The following is a 21,101-nucleotide window of genomic DNA, read 5'->3' on the forward strand; positions in this document are numbered from 1 at the left end:
CACATGCAGGACCTTGCATTTGGCCTTGTTAAACTTCATGCAGTTCACATGGGCCCACTTCTTAAGCCTGTCAAGGTCTCTCTGGATGGCATCCCTTCCCTCCAGTGTGTCGACCGCACCACACAGCTTGGTGTCGTCGGCAAACTTGCTGAGGGCACACTCAGTTCCGCTGTCCATGTTGCCGAGAAAGCTGTTAAACGGCGCTGGTCCCAATACCGACCCCTGAGGAATGCACTCGTTGCTCGTCTCCACTTGGACACGGAGCTGTTGACTGCAATGTTTTGAGTGCGATCATCCAGCCAATTCCTTATTCACCGAGTGGTCCATCCGTCAAGTCCATGTCTCTCCAATTTAGAGACAAGGATGTCATGCGGGACAGTGTCAAATGCTTTGCACAAGTCCAGGTAGATGATATCAGTTGCTCTCCCCTAATCCACCAACGCTGTAACCCAAGGCCACCAAATTTATCAGGCATGATTTGCCCTTGGTGAAGCCATGTTGGCTGTCACCAATCACTCCTTGATTTCCGTGTGCCTCAGTATAATTTCCGGGAGGATCTGCTCCATGATCTTGCCAGGCACAGAGGTGAGACTGACTGACCTGTAGTTCCCCGGGTCTTTTTTTCCCTTTTTAAAAATGGGGGTTATGTTTCCCCTTTTCCAGTCAGTGGGAACTTCACCAGACTGCCACTACTTCTCAAAAATGATGGATAGTGGGTTAGCAACTTCATCAGCCAGTTCCCTCAGGACCCGTGGATGCACCTCATCAGCTCCAATGGACTTGTGCACCTTCAGGTTCCTTGGAAGGTCTTGAACCTGATCTTTTCCTACAGTGGGTGGTTCTTCATTCTCCCAGTCTATGCCTTTTCCTTCTGCAACTTGGGTGGTGTGGCTAGAGCACTTGCTGGTGAAGACTGAGGCAAAAAAAGTCACTGAGTACCTCAGCCTTCTCCATATCCCGGGTAACCAGGTCTCCCGTTTCCTTCCAGAGAGGGCCCACTTTTCCCCTAGTCTTCCTTTTATCACTGACATACCTATAGAAGCTTTTCTTGTTGCCTGTGACGTCCCTGGCCAGATTTAATTCTATCAGGGCTTTCAGGGCTTTAGCTTTCCTAAAATGGAAATGAATCCTCCTTACTTGATAACCACAACACTTTCTTTCCTGGTTGGGAAAGGGAAATTACTATCAGATGGATTGAGCCTGGAGGGTTAGAGAAATGGTATGGAATTTGGGGAAGGAGTATATTTTCCTCTTAAAGTAGTACTATAAACCAGCCATCACTGCATAGCTGTTCCTTCACAGCTCACTGACCCACACTCACTCCCTGATTCATAGAGAGGAGAAGTCTTAGCCATGTCAGGAATAAAAACTGAGTGCATCATGGCGCCTTCTGCTGGAAGATCTTCAAGTGCCTTGCTCAAGCATGAGTAGGCTTCATGGCTGTCCTTTGAGATAATTAACAGTAGAAGGAAGGGTTTGTTTGTAGCGGGTCGAATGATTTTTACAAATCACTGGGCTGAAGCACCTGCTCAAGTTCACTAAGGGGTTATGTGTGGGAGTGAAACCGAGGAGCCTTTCTTTTTAGTCCTGCGCTCTACAAACTGCTACCACCTACCTCTGTGTTCCAGCAAGAATATTTTGTAATTTAGTAATTACACTGGGAATTCACCTTATCGACCATAATGTGTTTTGAGGATGAAAGCAATAGCCCTCTATTCTTTGGAGGACTGAACCTGGCAAGTTTAAACTTGGGTTGAGTATGTGCAGTTAGTACAGGAAGATCAACATTTAATCTATCTTTTGAAGTTGTTGATTTCAGATTCTCTGCAGCGGCAGCAGCTGCCAGTAAAAAGGACCAGGGTCCAGAATGCAAAGCTTAGAGTATTTAAGAAATAAACTTTTTTTTCCTGGTAAATATGTAACAGTTGCATTAAAAGAATAAAATAAACTTATATGTGATTTGTACATGCCATATTCCCTTCTTGCCTAGCAAGGTGTCAGACTGTTTTTTAGTTGTGCCTCCTTTTAGGAGACAGATTTGGCCAAACTCTATCTTTCTCTTCCATGCCTGAATCTCTCTCCTTTTTACCTTCTTTCATGCATCTTTATGGCTCCAGTAGTGTCTGTGTGTCCTGACATGTGGGCTTCCTGCTGCCACCAGCTGCTGTCTCTCTCTCCTTGAGCTAAGCCATGAAAAATGGGGCTAACGCCCAAAAGGGTGACAGCATGTTGAATAACTTCCTTCCCTAAATGTTTGGAAGGAGCCTTATGCTACACATCAAAGGTCTAAGCCTCCTTATGCTCCAAAAGAGTTAGAGCTGGACAAAAGGGATCACTTTGTGCTGTAGAACCAGTTTCTCTGATTAATTTGTGGCTGCTAGGACCCTACCTGCATGGTCTTGTTTCTGCGTAGCAGCTATTTTTACGTATAGAAGGCTGATGCATGCTTACTCCATGTCCTGTCTTAGAGTTTCCATAAGACTGTACACCCTTGGGTGCAAAACTTTTGACACAATTGTTTTTTTCCATCTTGTGTGCCTGTGGCAGGGGTGGGGGGGGGTTGTTTTTGTTCCTGGGTAATGAACGTTTTTGCGGTTTGGGACATTGACCGCTGCAAGAATTATATGCTATTCTCTCTGTCCAGCAGTACAGATGGCTTAACCACAGAGGTCCCCTATGCATTTGTCCTGTTAAGAATTGGAATAATATTTAAAATATAAGTTGTTGCACATACTGTAATTTTGGATGGCTATTTTAGCTTGTATGCTTATTAAAATGAGATCTTCATTTTATGTTGTGTACCAGGCTCCCAAGATCCTTGGTCAGTTTTCTTAAAAGCGCAGTTAAACCTTTCCATGACCTTTAGCCTAGTTAACTTGTTTAAGAATTGTTAAGTAAGGCTTTTCTGTGCTATACATAGGATTTGTGTGTGTTCTGCACTTCTGGTGCTTTCAAGAGTAGGAATCATGCACATACCCCAGTATTCTCATGTCTTTCTATTTCGGCTTTAAGGGGAAGAAGACAAAATGTAGGCATGTCAACAAATATGAAGCGCTAGTATAAATATAACTTTTTAAAACTCTTGCTCAGATTGTCTTAGAACTGTTGCAGCTTTGCAGCTAACCAGCAACTGATGACAAGTGCTCTGTTGATGATAATTCATTATCATCTCAGTCTTAATATGTAAATGAGTTGAGGCCCATCAAACTGGTTTTCAGAACTATTACTGAAACTAATTACAAAGATCATATAGTGCAATTTTTGGTTGTTTGTCCCACGTCACTTTGCTGGGGCTAACAGTTGCCCCTGAAGCACTTCATAAAATTTAAGTGCTGTAGAGGGGATTAGTAAAATTAAAACAAAAAATGAAAGTTAATGGATGAATTCAGAAGCAACACACTGGCCTGTTGTGTTGGAAGGTAGTTACAGCTGGGCAGATGACAGTAGACTTGCCATACTTCTTGGAGCGTATATTTTTAACAGAGATGAATGGAAGGCAGAGAAAAAGAAAGGTTATTACTGCCTTTTTTATGTATGGTGAAGTGCAGAAGAGTCTGAGCCTCACTGCATTTAAAAAAATTATTTTTTGTATTGCTTATGAATGTGATAGAGATGGTAGTAAGGGAACTATGGTAGACGTGCTAAAACTGATAATGTTTATAGTGGTCAACCGAATGAATTATACATAAAGCGTACAAATCCTCCAGTCTTATGTCTGCACAAGACAGCTTGCCCGATGCAGCTAAAACAATTAAAATGCAGTAATTAAACACAGACAAGGAACAGGAGATTTGCCCAAGAGCATTCAGGAGATCAAGAGCAAAACTGGAAATTGAACCCATGCTTGATTCCTAACCAGCTTTATCAGGAGTGTTTCCTTTTCTCCAGTTAATGGACTGATGGGAAGCTCTGTTTTCACACTGTTGTGCAATAAGCCTCTGTGTAGATAGCTCCATTATCAAGTCAAGGGTGTGTTTTCCAATTAGCAAAAAAACACTGGAAAATTGATGGTTTTTTAAACAGAAATAATATGTCTTTCTAGAATGAAGTATTGTTGATCAAGTACTGCATGATCCAAATGAGATTGTAGAATTGCTGCAAGAAGTCTGTAACTTTCTACAGTTTGTGCTGTTAGCTCTTGAGAGTTCATTTGATAATTTGTGGGATTTCAGGTTCTTTTGTTGCTTTGTCAAAGGATTGTGAACTCCAGCTATGTACAGAGGTTTTAAATATTTCTTATTATGGAAAAATATGAACTGTTCTAAATTTACTGAAAAAGAATACAGCGCCTTTTTTTTTTTTGTGTAACTACATTAAAATGTTATCCTTTCAGTTGGGTGGTAATAGACTGGATATAAACAGTTTGTCCTCCACGCTCATCATTCATCCTGTGACTGTTATGTTACTGTTTCCCTTTTCAAGCAATTTGCAGTTGTCAGGATCATTGCTGATCAAAACAGAGCATAACACTAAGTGTTCCTTTGAGAGTCTTCTAACTTTCTAACCATGGAATAACTTCTTAAGCAAGGGATATTGCCTCTCTTGTTGTGTAACAGATAAGCTCATTTTAAGGTCAGTGGTAATCAAAGTTGTTGCTATTTTTTTTGTCTTCCCCCTCCCTCCATCCCTCTCCTCGAAATCTGCTGTTAGCTGCCCTTCCAGTTTGCCTTGTCAAGACTTCTGCAGTAAATACTTAAATGCACCAAGGATAAGAGTGTTCTCTGGACCTTCAAGCCCAGTTCAGGATTGAGAAGACAGCGTGGTTTGAAAGGAGAGTGGTCTACATGTTCTTGTGATTCTACATACATGTGGGATTCAAAATAAAACAACTTGCACTGTGTATCAGTGGGATGATCTTGAATCTCTAGGATGGTTTGTTGATGGCACAGCAAATCAGTTTTTTTGGTCAATGCCATTTGCTTTGTTGTTTTTTGAGCTTGCTTTGTTTCTCATTCTAATGCCTTAAAAACCTGTTGTTTATAATCACGCAGAGTATGAATGTGTCTTTTGAATTGCCGAACTGTTGAATTTAGTAATTCTATGAAACTAAATGCTATACATCTGTCCTTCTAGAAAGACATCTGCTTTCCTGGTTGCTTCTTTCGGATTTAGTTGCTTCTTTCGGGCTCAGTTCTGGGGCCGCTGCTGTTCAATATCTTTATAGATGATCTAGACGTAGGGATTGAGTGCACCCTCAGTAAATTTGCAGATGACACCAAGCTGGGTGGCAGTGTCGATCTGCTGGAGGGTAGGAAGGCCTTTCAGAGGGATTTGGACAGGTTAGATAGATGGGCCGAGACCAACGGCATGAGGTTCAACAAGAACAAGTGCCGGGTCTTACACTTCGGCCTCAACAACCCCATGCAGCTCTACAGGCTGGGGGAAGAGTGGTTAGAAAGCGGCCCGGTGGAAAGAGACCTGGGGGTGCTGATCGCCAGCCAGCTAAACATGAGCCAGCAGTGTGCCCAGGTGGCCAAGAAAGCCAATGGCATCCTGGCCTCTATTAGGAATAGTGTAGCCAGCTAGTCTAGGGAAGTGATCGTCCCTCTGTACTCGGCACTGGTGAGGCCGCACCTTGAGTACTGTGTTCAGTTCTGGGCCCCGCACTTCAAGAAAGATGTTGAGGTGTTGGAGCGAGTCCAGAGGAGGGCGACCAAGCTGGTGAAGGGTCTGGAGGGTCTGTCCTACAAGGAACGGCTGATGGAGCTGGGGTTGTTTAGCCTGGAGAAGAGGAGGCTCCGAGGTGACCTTATTGCAGTCTACAACTACCTGAAGGGAGGTTGTAGTGAAGTGGGAGTTGGCCTCTTCTCCCAGGCAACTAGCGATAGGACAAGAGGACACAGCCTCAAGCTTCGCCAGGGGAGGTTCAGGTTGGACATCAGGAAGAATTTCTTTACAGAAAGGGTTATTAGACATTGGAATGGGCTGCCCAGGGAGGTGGTGGAGTCACCATCTCTGAATGTGTTTAAGAAAAGACTGGACATGGCACTTAATGCCATGGTCTAGTTGACAGGGTGGTGTAGGGGCAGCGGTTGGACTCGATGATCCCAGAGGTCTCTTCCAACCTGATTGATTCTGTGATTCTGTGATTCTGTGATTTGCTGCTTATTAACTGGGAAAGTCGGAAATTTGAAAAGTTCTGTGAACTTTTCTCGGGACATCTTGGAGGTCCTATTTAGTCGAAGCTGCAGAGTTACCAGAGCTAGCTTTGCCTGCTAGTGAGCCATCACAGTCTGACCTGATGTGATAAATGCAAGGCCATGGAAACAGAGCATTTGATCGCTCTTCTGACTTTTGCATTATTTTTAAAGTTGGAGAGCCTGTGTGGCTTCAGCAGCATTCCAGACAAGAATCAGTCTTGAGAACCATTTACTTGTTTAGATCACTGTGGGTTTTTTTTTTTCCACACCGGTAATGCTGTAAAAGGGCTCTGCAACCATTTTTCATAAAATTTGGACTGAATTAATTAGACTGGTGGGGAAGAACAGAGAAGTGAATATGGTTTTCAAAATCGGAGTTCTGCCTTCTCACTTTTATTTTTTCCAAATGAAATTGAATACTCATTTGTTCTTAAAAGGGATAAACTCTGGCTGTTTTCAATAATCAGTTTACATCAGTGTATAAATGCAGTAAAATTTTAACACAATTGCAAGCAGGGCAGTTTGATTTCCCCAGTGGGTGTTCATAGCCAACACAATGTGGCTGCACTTCAGTCAGGATAACTCTGAAGCACAGAAGTGACAAAGAACACAGTGGCTAATGTGTTATCTGTATGCTGTTGCCCCACTGTGTGCATCAGCGGGGAAGAAATCTCTTGAAAGGGATGGGGAGCTGGGATAATATTGATACTGATTGGATTAGGCATTTTTCATGTCTGATCTTTAGGTAAGAAGATGTTGAGTTCCTCTGCTGTTGATTGGACTTGATATTTCAGGTTCCTTTTTTCCATTGTAGTAGCATTAATGATGGCTTCAGCATGGAAATGTCTAGATGAAAATCTGTCTATTCATATTCCTCAAAACACATTTTTGGGACTATATTTTTTAAAAATTTGTACATAGACTTTTTACGGCTTTGATCTTTGCCTGGGTATGGGGCTAGTTTTGTGAGGCAATGTGCATAGCTTGAGAAGTTCTCTGCCCCAGAGAACTTGTGACTTAAACGGAGCCCGCTAACATCAAACTTTCCAAGTGTTCAAATGCTTTGGTACAGTGCCATTTAAAATAGACATGGTTGTGGGGAACCAATGAGTTACAGAGAAAAGAACAAGTACTTTGCATTCTAGACATTTTTTCTTCTGTTTTCAATAACTAACCTGTCGGGCTTTCATGATACTATTCCTAGTGTTTTTAAAGATGACAGAGAGGAGGACTTGGCAAGTTAGGAAATGAGATAGGAGTGATACTGAGACTTCATTTCTTAACAAATAATTCTCCTCAAGCTGTATAAACTTTCTTGAGTTAAATATTGTAGAAAACAAAGATATTACATTTTCACTGAAACATTCATGATAACAATTGTCTGTGTCTTTGCTGTCCAAGATCCTCACTAAAACACCAGCTGATTTAAATTTTCCGTATTACTTTCATCAGCATAGACTTCCTCCAAAAAGAAAAATAAAGCCATCTCTTTCCTGACTTGGGGAAAAAAAGACCATGCAGAATAATAATAAAAAGGCTGAATTTTTATGCATGTTTTTAAGTTCATCTGAAGCTGAGTTGTAAGTTGTAACTGAGGTCCTTGGCCTGCACATAAATACATAAGCTGTTGTCAGAGATGTACTTCACTTTGGCCTGTGCAGTGGCACACACTCTCCAGTGAGCATGTAGCTGGAGCCAGAGTTCAGGAGAAAGGCAATAGCCTGTGGCAGGGCTGCCAGCATAGCAGACCTGCAACTCAGACCTCATATAAACTGTCGTCTTTAAAAGTGCAGGAGGAATTGAATCTGAAAGACAATATCAAGAGCTAACTCTCACATATTATATACAGTAACATGAATTTGAAACGAAAGGTATTTATATCACAGGCTTGAAGCCATAGAAGATGAAATAACATATCTGTTGTTGCTGCTCTGTTGTATGTGTTGTTCCTTGAGTTGAGTGGCAAGTGTTTGGACCTCTGCTGGATGCGCACTGGAAGCAGCGCATCAAGTGAAATGATTGTATATGAAGCTAGGAGTCAGCAGTTGACTGATGTAGAACTCCAGCAGCTGCCACTTGAGTTAGAAGAATTGGGGGGAGGAGTGGGAAGGGTCCTGGGGTTCACGGTGACAAACAGTAGGCGCAAATGAAAATAGCTCTTCATTTGATGACATAAGATCCCTAGCAGACTTTTGCAGCCAGAGGAGAAGCTGAGGGAGCTCCATTGCTTCCAGCATCTAGTGGCTTTTTCTGAAATACTGGCATTCTCCTTAGCTGCCAGTGGTGTTCACAGCTGTGTCTGGTATGGTGGCATCATTGTACTTGGCTGCTGGTTTCCCAGCCATATCTGCAGATAACTATTTTTCTTGCTTACTGCTGGATGAAGAAGAAAAACTGTACTTTTAGGAGAGAAATGAAGTGGTTTACTTGGCTATCAGTCTGGCTGGTATGGTTGGGAAGGAATGTTCTGCAGTCTGTCTACTTAACGTCCTCTTATGGAAGAAGCAGTTGGGCCAAATCATGCCTTTGTCTCTGTTTGAATCATGCCTCCTCCTCCCATGGTGGGTCCTTCAGAAGATCTTTACAATCTCCCTCTGCTAGAGTTTTGTAATATTCTGCGTGGGAAGTGGAGGGAGGAGTTGTAGGGCTCAGACCTTCACACCTTTCTCTCCCTCTCAGAGTGTGGAGGGACAGCCTCAATTGCAAGAACAGGTTTATCTCTCTCTTTGAGTATAATGGCAGATGAGATCTGGTATGACAGAAAAGTCATCTTGTCTATGCTAAAATCTCTGCCCGTGTTACTACTACTTCTGTATGTGTTACTGTCAGATCCAATGCAACGAGATTAATTTCCTTGCCTCTCATGAGTCTCTCTCCGAGCCACCTCCCTTCTTTCTGTCTGTAAATGCCAGTGTCATCTGCCAAGGTCACAGAATCGACTAAGTTGGAAGAGACCTCTGGGATCATCAAGTCCAATCTTTGACCTAACACCGCGGTGTCAACTAGACCGTGGCACTAAGTGCCACATCCAGTCTTTTCTTAAATACCTCCAGGGATGGTGACTCCACCACCTCCCCTGGGTAGCCCATTCCAATGCCTAATAACCCTTTCTGTGAAGAAATTTTTCCTAATGTCTAACCTGAATCTCCCCTGGTGAAGCTTGAGGCTATGTCCTCTAGTCCTGTCGCTAGTTGCCTGGGAGAAGAGGCTGACCCCCACCACGCTACAACCTCCTTTCAGGTAGTTGTAGAGAGCGATAAGGTCTCCCGTTAGCCTCCTTTTCTCCAGACTAAGCAATCCCAGTTCCCTCAGCTGCTCCTCATAGGACATACCCTCCAGACCCTTCACCAGCTTTGTTGCCCTTCTCTGGACTCGCTCGAGCACCTCAACGTCTTTCTTGAAGTGCGGGGCCCAGAACTGGACACAGTACTCAAGGTGTCGCCTCACCAGTGCCGAGTACAGAGGGACGATCACTTCCCTAGTCCTGCTGGCCATGCTATTCCTGATAGAAGCCAGGATACCATTGGCCTCCTTGGCCACCTGGGCACACTGCTGGCTCATTTTTAGCCATCTGTCCACCAATACCCCCAGGTCCTTTTCCACCAGGCCACTTTCCAACCACTCTTCCCCCAGCCTGTAGCGCTGTATGGGGTTGTTGTGGCTGAAGTGTAGGACCTGCCACTTGGCCTTGTTGAACTTCATACCATTGGTCTCGGCCCATCTATCTAACCTGTCCAGATCCCTCTGCAGAACCTTCCTACCCTCCAGCAGATCAACACTCCTGCCCAACTTGGTGTCATCTGCAAATTTACTGAGGGTGCACTCGATACCCTCATCCAGATCATCAATAAAGATAGTAAAGATATTAAGTCATGTCCTTGTCCAACTGAACCTTGCACACAAGAGATCTAGAACTTCCGCAGGTACTGCTGGAATATCTCTACGGCTGTCATTTTGATGTGTCTTTATGCTTCCCATCCCTTTTGCATCAATCATAGGTTAGCTCCCCTTTCAAAGCCTGTTCCCTGTCATTCAGTACTAGGACTCTGGCCTCCACCACCCGCTTAAAGCTTCAAACAGCAAGAACCTTTGTCCTTTTGCTCTGGCTGCCTCTTCCAGCTAACAGCAGTTCCCACAAACTTCCACAACGCACATCATTATCTTTCTTCAAACTCTTCCTTGAATTTCTCTCTCGTGGTGCAGGGGAGAAGACAGTAGTTCTGAACCTCCGTCACAGTCTTTGCCATCTAGGAGGGCAGTTGGTAGGAACATTTCAGGGTATTGTGTCTAGTAGTGTTAGCTTCCAGCCTGCTACTAAAAGGCATCAGAACTTGCCTTCTGTATGTTGTTACTACTTCAACTTGGTGAACCAAGCTTTTAAACCATCTAGACTTAATTTGTTTTAAACCTGGGTTTACGGATTCACAGAAGGTATTGTTGAAGGGCCTCAGTTTGAACTATTAACTATGTAGATGCTATCCATATCGTGTCGATACAGAACTGGGCCTGCTCTTCCCTCTGTCTGTTACTCCTTTGTTTGATGTTTGGAAGGAAGAAGTGTTTAGGTAGCGTGCATTTTTCTCTCACGTGAAACTTCCACGTTCCTTCTGCTGAACTGCCTGCCCTGCTGATCTGGGAAAAGAAATCCTTCTCTGCCATATTCGTACTCAGTGCTTTAACATCTGTAGATGCCACTAATACTAACATGTTTTTGTTTTTTTCTTCTGTAGCATCTCCGTTTCTGCTTTTTGCCAACCGGCGGGATGTTCGACTTGTGGATGCTGGAGGCATGAAGCTGGAGTCCACTGTGGTGGTCAGTGGTTTAGAGGATGCTGCTGCGGTTGACTTCCAGTATTCGCAAGGCATCGTTTTCTGGACAGATGTGAGTGAAGAAGCCATCAAGCAAACTTACATTAACCAAACTGGGAATGTGGTGCAGAATGTCATCATTTCTGGTCTGGTTTCCCCGGATGGCCTGGCATGTGATTGGATTGGGAAAAAACTTTACTGGACGGATTCAGAAACCAATAGGATAGAAGTAGCTAATCTCAATGGAACATCTAGAAAAGTCCTCTTCTGGCAAGACCTTGATCAGCCCAGGGCAATAGCTTTGGATCCTGCTCATGGGTAAATATTAATTTGACTTAAATGCTTAAGTGGATACAGTGGTGATTTATGTTGAGTTTTTAGTTCTGAAAAAGAAGCATAGCCTTTTGTTTCAGTTCACATTTTCCCAAGGTATTTTTCTCAAGATCTGTAGCTGAACATATGTTTGAGCTTAAATATTTTGTGGCAAGAAATGACAGCCCAGACATAGAGCCAAAAATAAAAATACAGCTGTTCTTAACATGCCAAGACAAATATGCAACCAGTATGATTGCCTAACTTATTCCATTGCACTTCTGTAATTAATTTTCCAAGCCTTTTTTATTGTTATTTTCTCAGTTATCTTGTTGGGTAAGTTAACTTTCATTTGCTATGTGATGTCTATGTAATGTATCTAGTCAGCAAGGTGCGTTAAATCTGCATGAGTTGAAACAAGAATTCTCACTTGCTAAGCTCTGGTAAACAGAATCAGGATATTTTTAAGTGGTGATGTTGAATAATCATGTTTGTGCCAGCAAGTAAAAGAATCCAGGTGAAACTGTGGACTCGCAATGCTGTAAGGTGACCAGTTTAGGAAGTAATAAGGGAGCAGGCTGGATGTGCTTGTAGTGTTCTTGAAAGTACTTGTATCTCTGTATGGTTCCTCCCTCCCTCTTCAATACTCCCCACCATTTCACATGTGCTATTTGCTATCACTGTGCTCAGATATTACTGATGTTGTGCAGTTTAGGCCCTGTATTCATTGCAGAGATGACAGAAGATCTGCTGTGCTAGATGAACCCTAGGGATAAGGGGAAAAGAGAAGTGAGGTGCACTTCTCTTGTGTGCACAAATCCACGCAAGTGAGGGGGTTTGCCACTAATCTGCTGCCATTTTCAAAGAGTTAATACAAAGGCTTAGGATAAACAACAAATATAAAGTAGTTTGTGGTTTATCCTGCACTGGGAGACGGTTTCTCTTGAGAAACCACCTTCTTCACGTGTGTGAGAAGTGACAATTGAAACTAAGCAACAGAGGGCAACATAGGATTGCCATGTCAGCAACTGCCATGCTACAGACTGGAGCTTTGTCAGATTGTTCTTGCAGTGGTTCCTGCATAAGGCTTCCCAGATGCATGTGAGGAGTTACGAGTACCTTTGTGATTAATACGTAAAGGATGTACAAGTACTAAATGAAACTGCGTGTACCCAAAGAAACTAAATCCTTAGTTTTGTTGACATGTCGAATGCTGGAGCTGCCTGTATTTTTCAGATAACTGATGGAAAGGTACAGCCATAATCAGTAAAAGGGAAAGTGGAGTGACTTTGTTCGACCAAAGGACTTTTCCAGAGGGGATCTTGTCCTTTTAATCCTGACTTCACTATGGCTGCCTTTAGGTGAAAGGAATTCTGTATGGCAAATCACTGTATGGAAGTATTTTAAATGAATTAACAGGAATCCTGTGTGAATCCTGATAGCAAGTAACCTATGCAGAATTAATTAATGCTGAAGACTAACTTTAGATCTAGAGTTCAGTAGTATAATTTAAACAGGGAATATGATGTTAACTTGAGTATTTTATAATGAGGTAGATCAGAGAGAGTGGAATGGCGCTTTCCATTAAATACCAGTGCCAGGTTGACACCTTGTAAGTGGATGCAGCTCCTTGCCTTTTGGCTATTTTCTTTAAAGTAGCTTAAATATTGATTGTGTCAATACATTTCATGCCATATTATGTACTTTTTGACTCCTCTATTTTCAAAAACTGAAGGGATTAACTGCGGAGTTCTGGGGTTCAGACTGGGTTTTCTGGGTTTAACTGGATTTCACTGGGGTTGTTGAATTGACCATACCTGAGCTGGCATCCTAACTCTGGTGGGGTTTGTAGAAATTATGTTCATGGAGGAGGAGAGCAAGGACCTTTGAATTGGTTTGCCTGGCTGAAGGAAAGCTGCAAGTTTCTTTCTACATTTCCTCCCTCAGTTCTTAAAATGTCTTACATGACGTGGTGTGGGCCTGTTGGGCCGTGGCAGTGCCAGCGGAGTGATGCAGAATCTGACTTCATTTATGGAGCAGTCTTCCCCTTTTGGAATAGCAGAGGCTTTGGGGAAGGAAATAAGATGCAAATTAGAAAACAGCAATAAATTGAGTACAAAGGATAAAGCTATTAATCATCAGTTTTGGCATTCTGCAGAATGGCCATTAGTTTAGAGGTTAAAACAAGTCTAATCAAGATCTGAACAGTGTTAGGGAAGCATGTGCCATAGCCCAGCCTAACCATCGCTTCAGGACAGCGGCGGCAGCAGCGAAAAGCGGCGGCAGCAGCGAAAGCGGCGTCAGCGACTTAAGGTTAGTGCGGGGGCGAGGGCGACATCGGGCTTAACCGGGCGGTTTTTCGTGCTCTGGGCCCCCCCTGAGCCCCCCGCGAGCATCAGCCCCGAGCTGCTTCCCTCTGACCCCGGACCCGGACCCGGAGGTTCCCGGCAACGAATCAGGAGAGGAGGGGGCGTAGCCGGAGGCACCGCGGGCGATTTAAACGTTCCACCCCCTGTTATCGTTGATAAAGAGCCCCCTGGAGGGCAGGGACTAGTCCCTGGCCAGAAGGGAGAGACTCAGCAGTGCCTGTGTGAGTCAGCAGTGACTGGGTGTGTCCCAGGGCAGGAGAGGCTGCAGTCGTTTGCAGCTCGTTGGGGAGGGCGCTGACTCCCTCCCAGTGCACAAGGCGAGGAAGGTGCCAAGGAGCTGTGAACCAGGGGTGGCACCAACAGGTATTTCCCAGCTCAGTGGAAGAACAATGGTATCTACCCGGTGGAAGAAGACCAAAATGGATGTGGGAACCCTGACAGAGCTCCCACGGAAGGAGGCGATGGTGCAGGTCGCAGGCTGCAGGGAATGCTACAGCGTCTCTGTGGTGTCAGGGGGCTGTGTGCGCTGTGAGCAGGTAGATGATCTGCTTGGCCGAGCGGCACAGCTGCAAAGCCAGGTTGAAAGGCTTCAAGCCGAAGTAGAAAGGCTTAGGAGCATTGGGGAGGCTGAAATGGAGATAGACCGGTGGAGCCAGGCTCTGCCCTCCCTGCAACAAAAATGGGAGCACCTGCCGGAGAGCTCCCAGGATCGAGGGACCCCTGTACTCTGCCCCTCTCAGGTGGAAAATGATAACCTAGAGGAGAGGAGTGAGTGGAGGCAAGTCTATGGCTGTGGCAAAAGGCGAGTGCCCTCCTTGCCTACCTTGCCTCCACAGGTGCCTCTGAGCAATAGATATGAAGCCCTAGTGGAATACAGCCCGTCCATTGGGGATGTGGTGGAGAGGCAACCTATATCAGAGGTCCCACCACAGTCAGAAAAACCTGACAGGCGTATAGCTACCTCCTCCACAAGGAAGAAGAGAAGAGTTTTAGTGGTTGGAGACTCCTTTCTAAAGGGATCTGAGGGCCCAATATGCAGAGCTGACCCCCATCACAGGGAGGTCTGCAGCCTGCCTAGAGCCCGAATCAGGGATATCACCAGGCAACTCCCCAACCTGGTGAAGGCCACAGACTACTACCCCCTGCTGATCTTCCAGACAGGTGGGGAAGAAGCTGCATCCCGTAGTCTGAGGGGGATGAAGAAAGACTACAAGGCCCTAGGACGGTTGGTGAAAGAGTCTGGGGCGCAAGTTGTTTTCTCCTCCCTCCTTCCATTTTCAGGTGATGATGTGGGATGGAACAGTAGGATTCTCGCTATTAACGCCTGGCTACGAGACTGGTGCTACAGGCAGGGCTTTGGGTTCTTTGATAATGGCTGGTTTTATAAGGCAACAGGCGTGACAGTGATACATGGGAAAGGTTTATGTCGTAGGGGCAAAAGGGTTCTGGGACAGGAATTAGCAGGGCTCATTCGGAGAGCTTTAAACTAGATTCGAAGGGGGATGGGGTGGTAGCTGGGCTTGCACCACTGGGGCAATGCTCTAGTGTTGAGGTAGACCAGGAGGCCCCCCATCCCCCTGGGGTGAAGTCAGGGGGTGAATCTGGGATGAAACCGCTGTGCCCAGCTCGCTCCCTGAAATGCCTGTACACCAATGCACGCAGCATGGGGAATAAGCAGGAGGAGTTAGAAATCCGTGTTCGGTCGGGGGGCTATGATCTAGTGGCAATTACAGAGACATGGTGGGACGCCTCGCATGACTGGAATGTGGTCATGGATGGCTATGTCCTGTTCAGGAAAGACAGGCCGCTAAGGAGAGGTGGTGGAGTTGCTCTTTATGTGAGTGAGCAGCTAGAATGTATTGAGTTCTGTCCAGAGGCGGATCAGGAGCGAGTTGAGAGTTTGTGGGTGCGAATTAAGGGGCAGGCTGGCAGGGGTGATACTGTTGTGGGTGTCTATTACAGGCCACCGGATCAGGATGAGGAGGGTGATGAGGCCTTCTACAGGCAGCTGAGAGCAGTCTCGCAATTACAGGGCCTGGTTGTTGTGGGGGATTTCAACTACCCTGATATTTGCTGGGAGGCCTACTCAGCCAGCCATCCTCAGTCCAGGAGGTTCCTCCAGTGCATTGATGATAACTTTCTGATGCAAATGGTGGATGAGCCAACTAGGAGAGGAGCGCTGCTGGATCTTATCCTCACTAACAAGGAGGGTCTGGTTGAAGAGGTGAAGGTTGAGGGCAGCCTTGGTTGTAGCGACCATGAGATGGTAGAGTTCAGGATCTCATGTGGCAGGAACAGAATAGCTAGCAGAATCACAACCCTGAACTTCAGGAGGGCCAACTTTGGCCTTTTCAAGCAATTGCTAGGGGAAATCCCATGGGACAGGGTACTAGAAGGTAAGGGGGCCCAAGATAGTTGGTTAGCGTTCAAGGACTGCTTCTTCCGAGCTCAAGATCAGAGCATCCCAGCAGGTAGGAAGTCAAGGAAGGGGACCAAGAGACCTGCATGGTTGAACAGGGAACTGCTGGGCAAACTCAAGTGGAAGAAGAAGGTGTACAGATCGTGGAAGGAGGGGCTGGCCACTTGGGAGGAATATAAGTCTGTTGTCAGAGGATGTAGGGAGGCAACTAGGAAAGCTAAGGCCTCCTTGGAATTAAACCTGGCAAGAGAGGTCAAGGACAACAGAAAGGGCTTCTTCAAATACATTGCTGCTAAAACCCACACTAGAGGCAATGTAGGCCCACTGATGAATGAGGTGGGGGTCCTGGAGACAGAGGATAAAAAGAAGGCGGAGTTACTGAATGCCTTCTTTGCCTCTGTCTATACTGTTGGAGGCTGTCCTGAGGAGCCCTGGACCTCTGCGGCCTCAGAAGAAGTCAGGATAGAGGAGGAATCTGTCTTGGTAGATGAGGGCTGGGTCAGGGACCAATTAAGCACTCTGGACGTCCATAAATCCATGGGCCCTGATGGGATGCACCCGCGGGTGCTGAGGGAGCTGGCGGAAGTCATTGCTAGGCCACTCTCCATCATCTTTGCTAAGTCGTGGGCAACGGGAGAGGTGCCTGAGGACTGGAGGAAAGCGAATGTCACTCCAGTCTTCAAAAAGGGCAGGAAGGAGGACCCGGGTAACTATAGACCGGTCAGCCTCACCTCCATCCCCGGAAAGGTGATGGAGCAACTTGTCCTTGGTGCTGTCTCTAGGCACATCAAGGATAGGGGGATCATTAGGGGCACTCAGCATGGCTTCACCAAGGGGAAGTCTTGCTCAACCAACTTGATAGCCTTTTATGAGGATGTTACCCGGTGGATAGATGATGGTAAAGCTGTGGATGTGGTCTATCTCGATTTCAGTAAAGCGTTTGACACGGTCTCCCACAGCATCCTCGCAGCTAAACTGGGGAAGTGTGGTCTGGATGATCGGGTAGTGAGGTGGATTGTAAACTGGCTGAAGGAAAGAAGCCAGAGAGTAGTGGTCAGCGGGACAGAGTCCAGTTGGAGGTCTGTGTCTAGCGGAGTTCCGCAAGGGTCGGTTCTGGGACCAGTTCTATTCAATATATTCATTAATGACTTGGATGAGGGATTAGAGTGTGCTGTCAGCAAGTTCGCTGATGACACAAAACTGGGAGGAGTGGCTGAGATGCCGGAAGGCTGCGCAGCCATTCAGAGAGATCTGGACAGGCTGGAGAGTTGGGCGGGGAGAAATTTAATGAAATATAACAAGGGCAAGTGTAGAGTCCTGCATCTGGGCAAGAACAACCCCATGTACCAGTACAAGTTGGGGACAGAGCTGTTGGAGACCAGCGTAGGAGAAAGGGACCTGGGGGTCCTAGTGGACAACAGGATGACCATGAGCCAGCAGTGTGCCCTTGTGGCCAAGAAGGCCAATGGCATCCTGGGGTGTATTAGAAGGGGTGTGGTCAGCAGATCGAGAGAGGTTCTCCTCCCTCTCTACTCTGCCCTGGTGAGGCCGCATCTGGAGTATTGTGTCCAGTTCTGGGCCCCTCAGTTCAAGAAGGACAGGGAACTGCTAGAGAGAGTCCAGCGCAGAGCCACGAAGATGATTAAGGGAGTGGAACATCTCCCTTATGAGGAGAGGCTGAGGGAGCTGGGTCTCTTTAGCTTAGAGAAGAGGAGACTGAGGGGTGACCTCATTAATGTTTATAAATATGTAAAGGGCAAGTGTCAAGAGGATGGAGCCAGGCTCTTCTCAGTGACATCCCTCGACAGGACAAGGGGCAATGGGTGCAAGCTGGAGCACAGGAGGTTCCACTTAAATTTGAGGAAAAACTTCTTTACTGTAAGGGTGACTGAACACTGGAACAGGCTGCCCAGAGAGGTTGTGGAGTCTCCTTCTCTGGAGACATTCAAAACCCGCCTGGACGCGTTCCTGTGTGATATGGTCTAGGCAATCCTGCCCCAGCAGGGGGATTGGACTAGATGATCTTTCGAGGTCCCTTCCAATCCCTAACATTCTGTGATTCTGTGATTCTGTGATTCAGTTTGCTTATGGCAAAGTAGCCAAAATCTGCAAGCAATGACAGTCATTGACCCAAGGTATATTTGACACTGAAGGAAAGAAAAGATTGGATGACTAAATATGACAAGTGGGATATTAGAAAATGGATTTAGAAGGGATGGCTATCAAGATTAGAAAGCTCTCAGTTCAGAGTCTAAAATTAAAAGCCTCGGATGTGCCTAGTTGTTAATCCAGTGTTTCCTCAGTATCACAGCAAAACCGTGAACCAAACCTAAAGCTGTTCTTATATAACTAACAACCGTGTTTATAGCAGCACTTGAATAAAACTGCAGTGGTGTTTACTGCTGATTCACCAGGACCTTGGTCCCATACAATGGTATGTCGTGTGCTTAAGGTTAAGCATGTTGGCTTTCTGTGTTGAAATCCTTGGGATCTGTATGCTGAAGCCTGATCTGTATGACCTGCAGTAGATTGAGGCTTTGAATATTTTGATTTAAATGACTGTGAATGGTGAAATGTTTTTAACAGTGTATCATCTGATCTTATCTCCTTTGGAATAGTTGAGAGGAGGGGGAATACTGAATAAAAACTTGGGACTGTTGCTAATACTGAAGAAGAAAAACATCAAACATGGTGTGGGTAAAGTTTATGCTTTTTTAGCAGCTCTTACTTTCACTCATGGCTACTCAGTTAAAATGCAGAAGATGCCCCAGTTTTGAGTGAAGCATGATTATTGCTGCCTTGAAAGCTAGATACTATTTTATATCCTGTGTGTCTCTATTTAGTAATTAATTTCAAGTATAAAATTATTTTGAAGCTTTTGGTTAATTTTTTGAAACACTGTAATGAGGATGAATGTATGAGTAGCACAGTTGTTTTCTTAGAATGTAAGAAAAGTACTCAACCATAAAATTGGTTACGAGTCATATCCAGTATCTTGGTATGGCTGTAATTTCTGGGAGTTGAAAAGCTTTTGATATGTTTTGTGGCCAAATAGCTGCAAATAGCCTCATGCATGAGAAACTTGAAGTTCTTGCGGGAAGTGTTATTTACTCTGATTTTCAGATGGATGCCCTTGATGGTGACAGCCTTTCCATAAATGTTTCATGAGTGTCTTTTGCTTATTTCTCCCTTTTCCTGCTCATAGATTCAACTAAAGGGCATAAGTTGTTCAAAGACCTTTTGCTTCATTTCAGAGCAGAGCTGCCTTTTCAGAGATGGCAGAAAAAAGTGATTTACTCCCCCCTCCCCGCCCCGCAACTGGAATTGTATGGGGAAGAGGTAGACATGTGTAGACTTCCTTAATAACCCCATTGAACTCACTCCTGTTAGCACTCTTTTTTTTTGCTACAAGTTCTGTGATTCCTCATATCCTGCATCCTGGAGACTGAGGCTTCTTTGCCCTGTACACATTTAGTCGTCTTAAGTAGTTTGGAAATCATGGTATTCTTATCTTTTTAGTTTCTACACCATTTCCTAAGGGAACAGAAGGAACAACAGGATGGCTTTGGTTGTCTCAGTGCCAGTGTGTGTTGCATTGGTTTCTCAGGTAAAGTCAGGAATGTAGCTTTGGCCTTGTAGCTTTGGCTCTGGGACCAAAGAGATCGTGGAAGCCAGGATTCTCTTTGATTAGAGTACTCGATCAGTGCAGTTTGGAGAGACAGTGTGGAAATCATGGCATATATGACGTGTTGGTCTGGCTTGGACTGGCACCATTCTGGTTGTCATGAATGGGTGGCTTTGGTTTAAGTCAAATCATGTTTCTAATTTTTTCATGTAAAATTGAGCAATATAATTGCTTATAAAGGATAAGCTGAAGTAAGAATTTTTCCACATAACCTGTTGAATGTGTACTTAAACAGGGTTTTGTTTGTTAAATTGAGTTTAAAATGATAAGCATGCAAATGAACATGCTTAGATTGAGTGCCTTGACAACATTATTGTCTGTCATTTGAGTGTAGTTTTTCCCAAACATTGAGTTAAACTGCATCAGCACACTGAAATAGATAAAATGCATTGGCTTGAGCTAAATGTTTAAGGTCAGTTCTGAGATCTGTGGGTAAGACAGCAACCAACACCTTACTTGCACAATTGAATTACTGTTGTTCAATATGTTTACTGGACCTCTGTCCTCCGTTAAGACAGTACAACGTGTAGACATAATTTCTTGGACTGTTCTGACATGCTTTAATCCAGTGTTCCTTATGGAGAAAGGAGGAAATCTAGGCTTAACTTTAGGTAGAGGTAGTTAAGTCAGAGGTTAAGTCGTGACTGGGTCTATTTGTAAACAGCAGAGGGTAGGAGGTATCTCACAAGCTGATGGAGAGAGAGTTCAACAGTTCATTCTGCACCTTTTTTATAGGAGGTTCTCCTGACTTTTGAGTTGCTGCAGTGTGTCTTAAAATGTGTCTAATGTAGTGAGATTTGGACTGTTTTTCCCTTTCCTAAAATAAGTCATATTTTTTGAAAGAAGAAGAGGACCTGGGGTCAGTGAACTGAATATGAGCCAGCAATATGCCCTTGCTGCAAAGAAAGCCAACAGCACCCTGGACTTCATTAGGAGTGTTGCCATGAGATCGAGGGAGGTGAGCCTTCCCCTCTACTCAGTGCTGGTGAGGCCACTCCTGGACTACTGTGTCCAGTTCTGTGTTCCTCAGGACAAGAGAGATGTGAACATGCTAGTGTGAGCCTAACAAAGGGCCACAAAGATGATTAAGGGATAGGAGCATCCACCATAGAAGGTGGGGTTGATTGAGCTGGGATTGTTTACCCTGGAAAAGGGAAGGCTCAGGGAATCTTATCAATGTGTATAAATATGTGATGTGAGGGAGTAGGGACAATGGAGCCACACTTCTCAGTGGTATCCAGTGAAAGGACTAGAGGCAGTAGGCACAAACTGAAACAGAGGAAGTTCTACTTAAGTGAAAGAAAATGCTTGCTGCCTGAGAGGATGATTAATCACTGGAACAGGTTGCCCAGAGAGGTTGTGGAGTC

The 21,101-nt window shown here is 45.0% G+C and overlaps 1 protein-coding gene across 1 annotated transcript in view; it reads left to right on the forward strand.

The window, feature by feature from the left end:
- LRP5 (LDL receptor related protein 5) overlaps positions 1 to 21,101 on the forward strand; it is a 181,308-nt gene that overhangs the window by 26,954 nt on the left and 133,253 nt on the right. Inside the window, 1 exon segment of the mRNA XM_068398233.1 lies at positions 10,871 to 11,267. Coding sequence (XP_068254334.1) covers positions 10,871 to 11,267 — 397 coding nt within the window.

This window comes from Nyctibius grandis, chromosome 4 (assembly GCF_013368605.1).
Source record: "Nyctibius grandis isolate bNycGra1 chromosome 4, bNycGra1.pri, whole genome shotgun sequence".
Classification (NCBI taxonomy): Eukaryota; Metazoa; Chordata; class Aves; order Nyctibiiformes; family Nyctibiidae; genus Nyctibius; species Nyctibius grandis.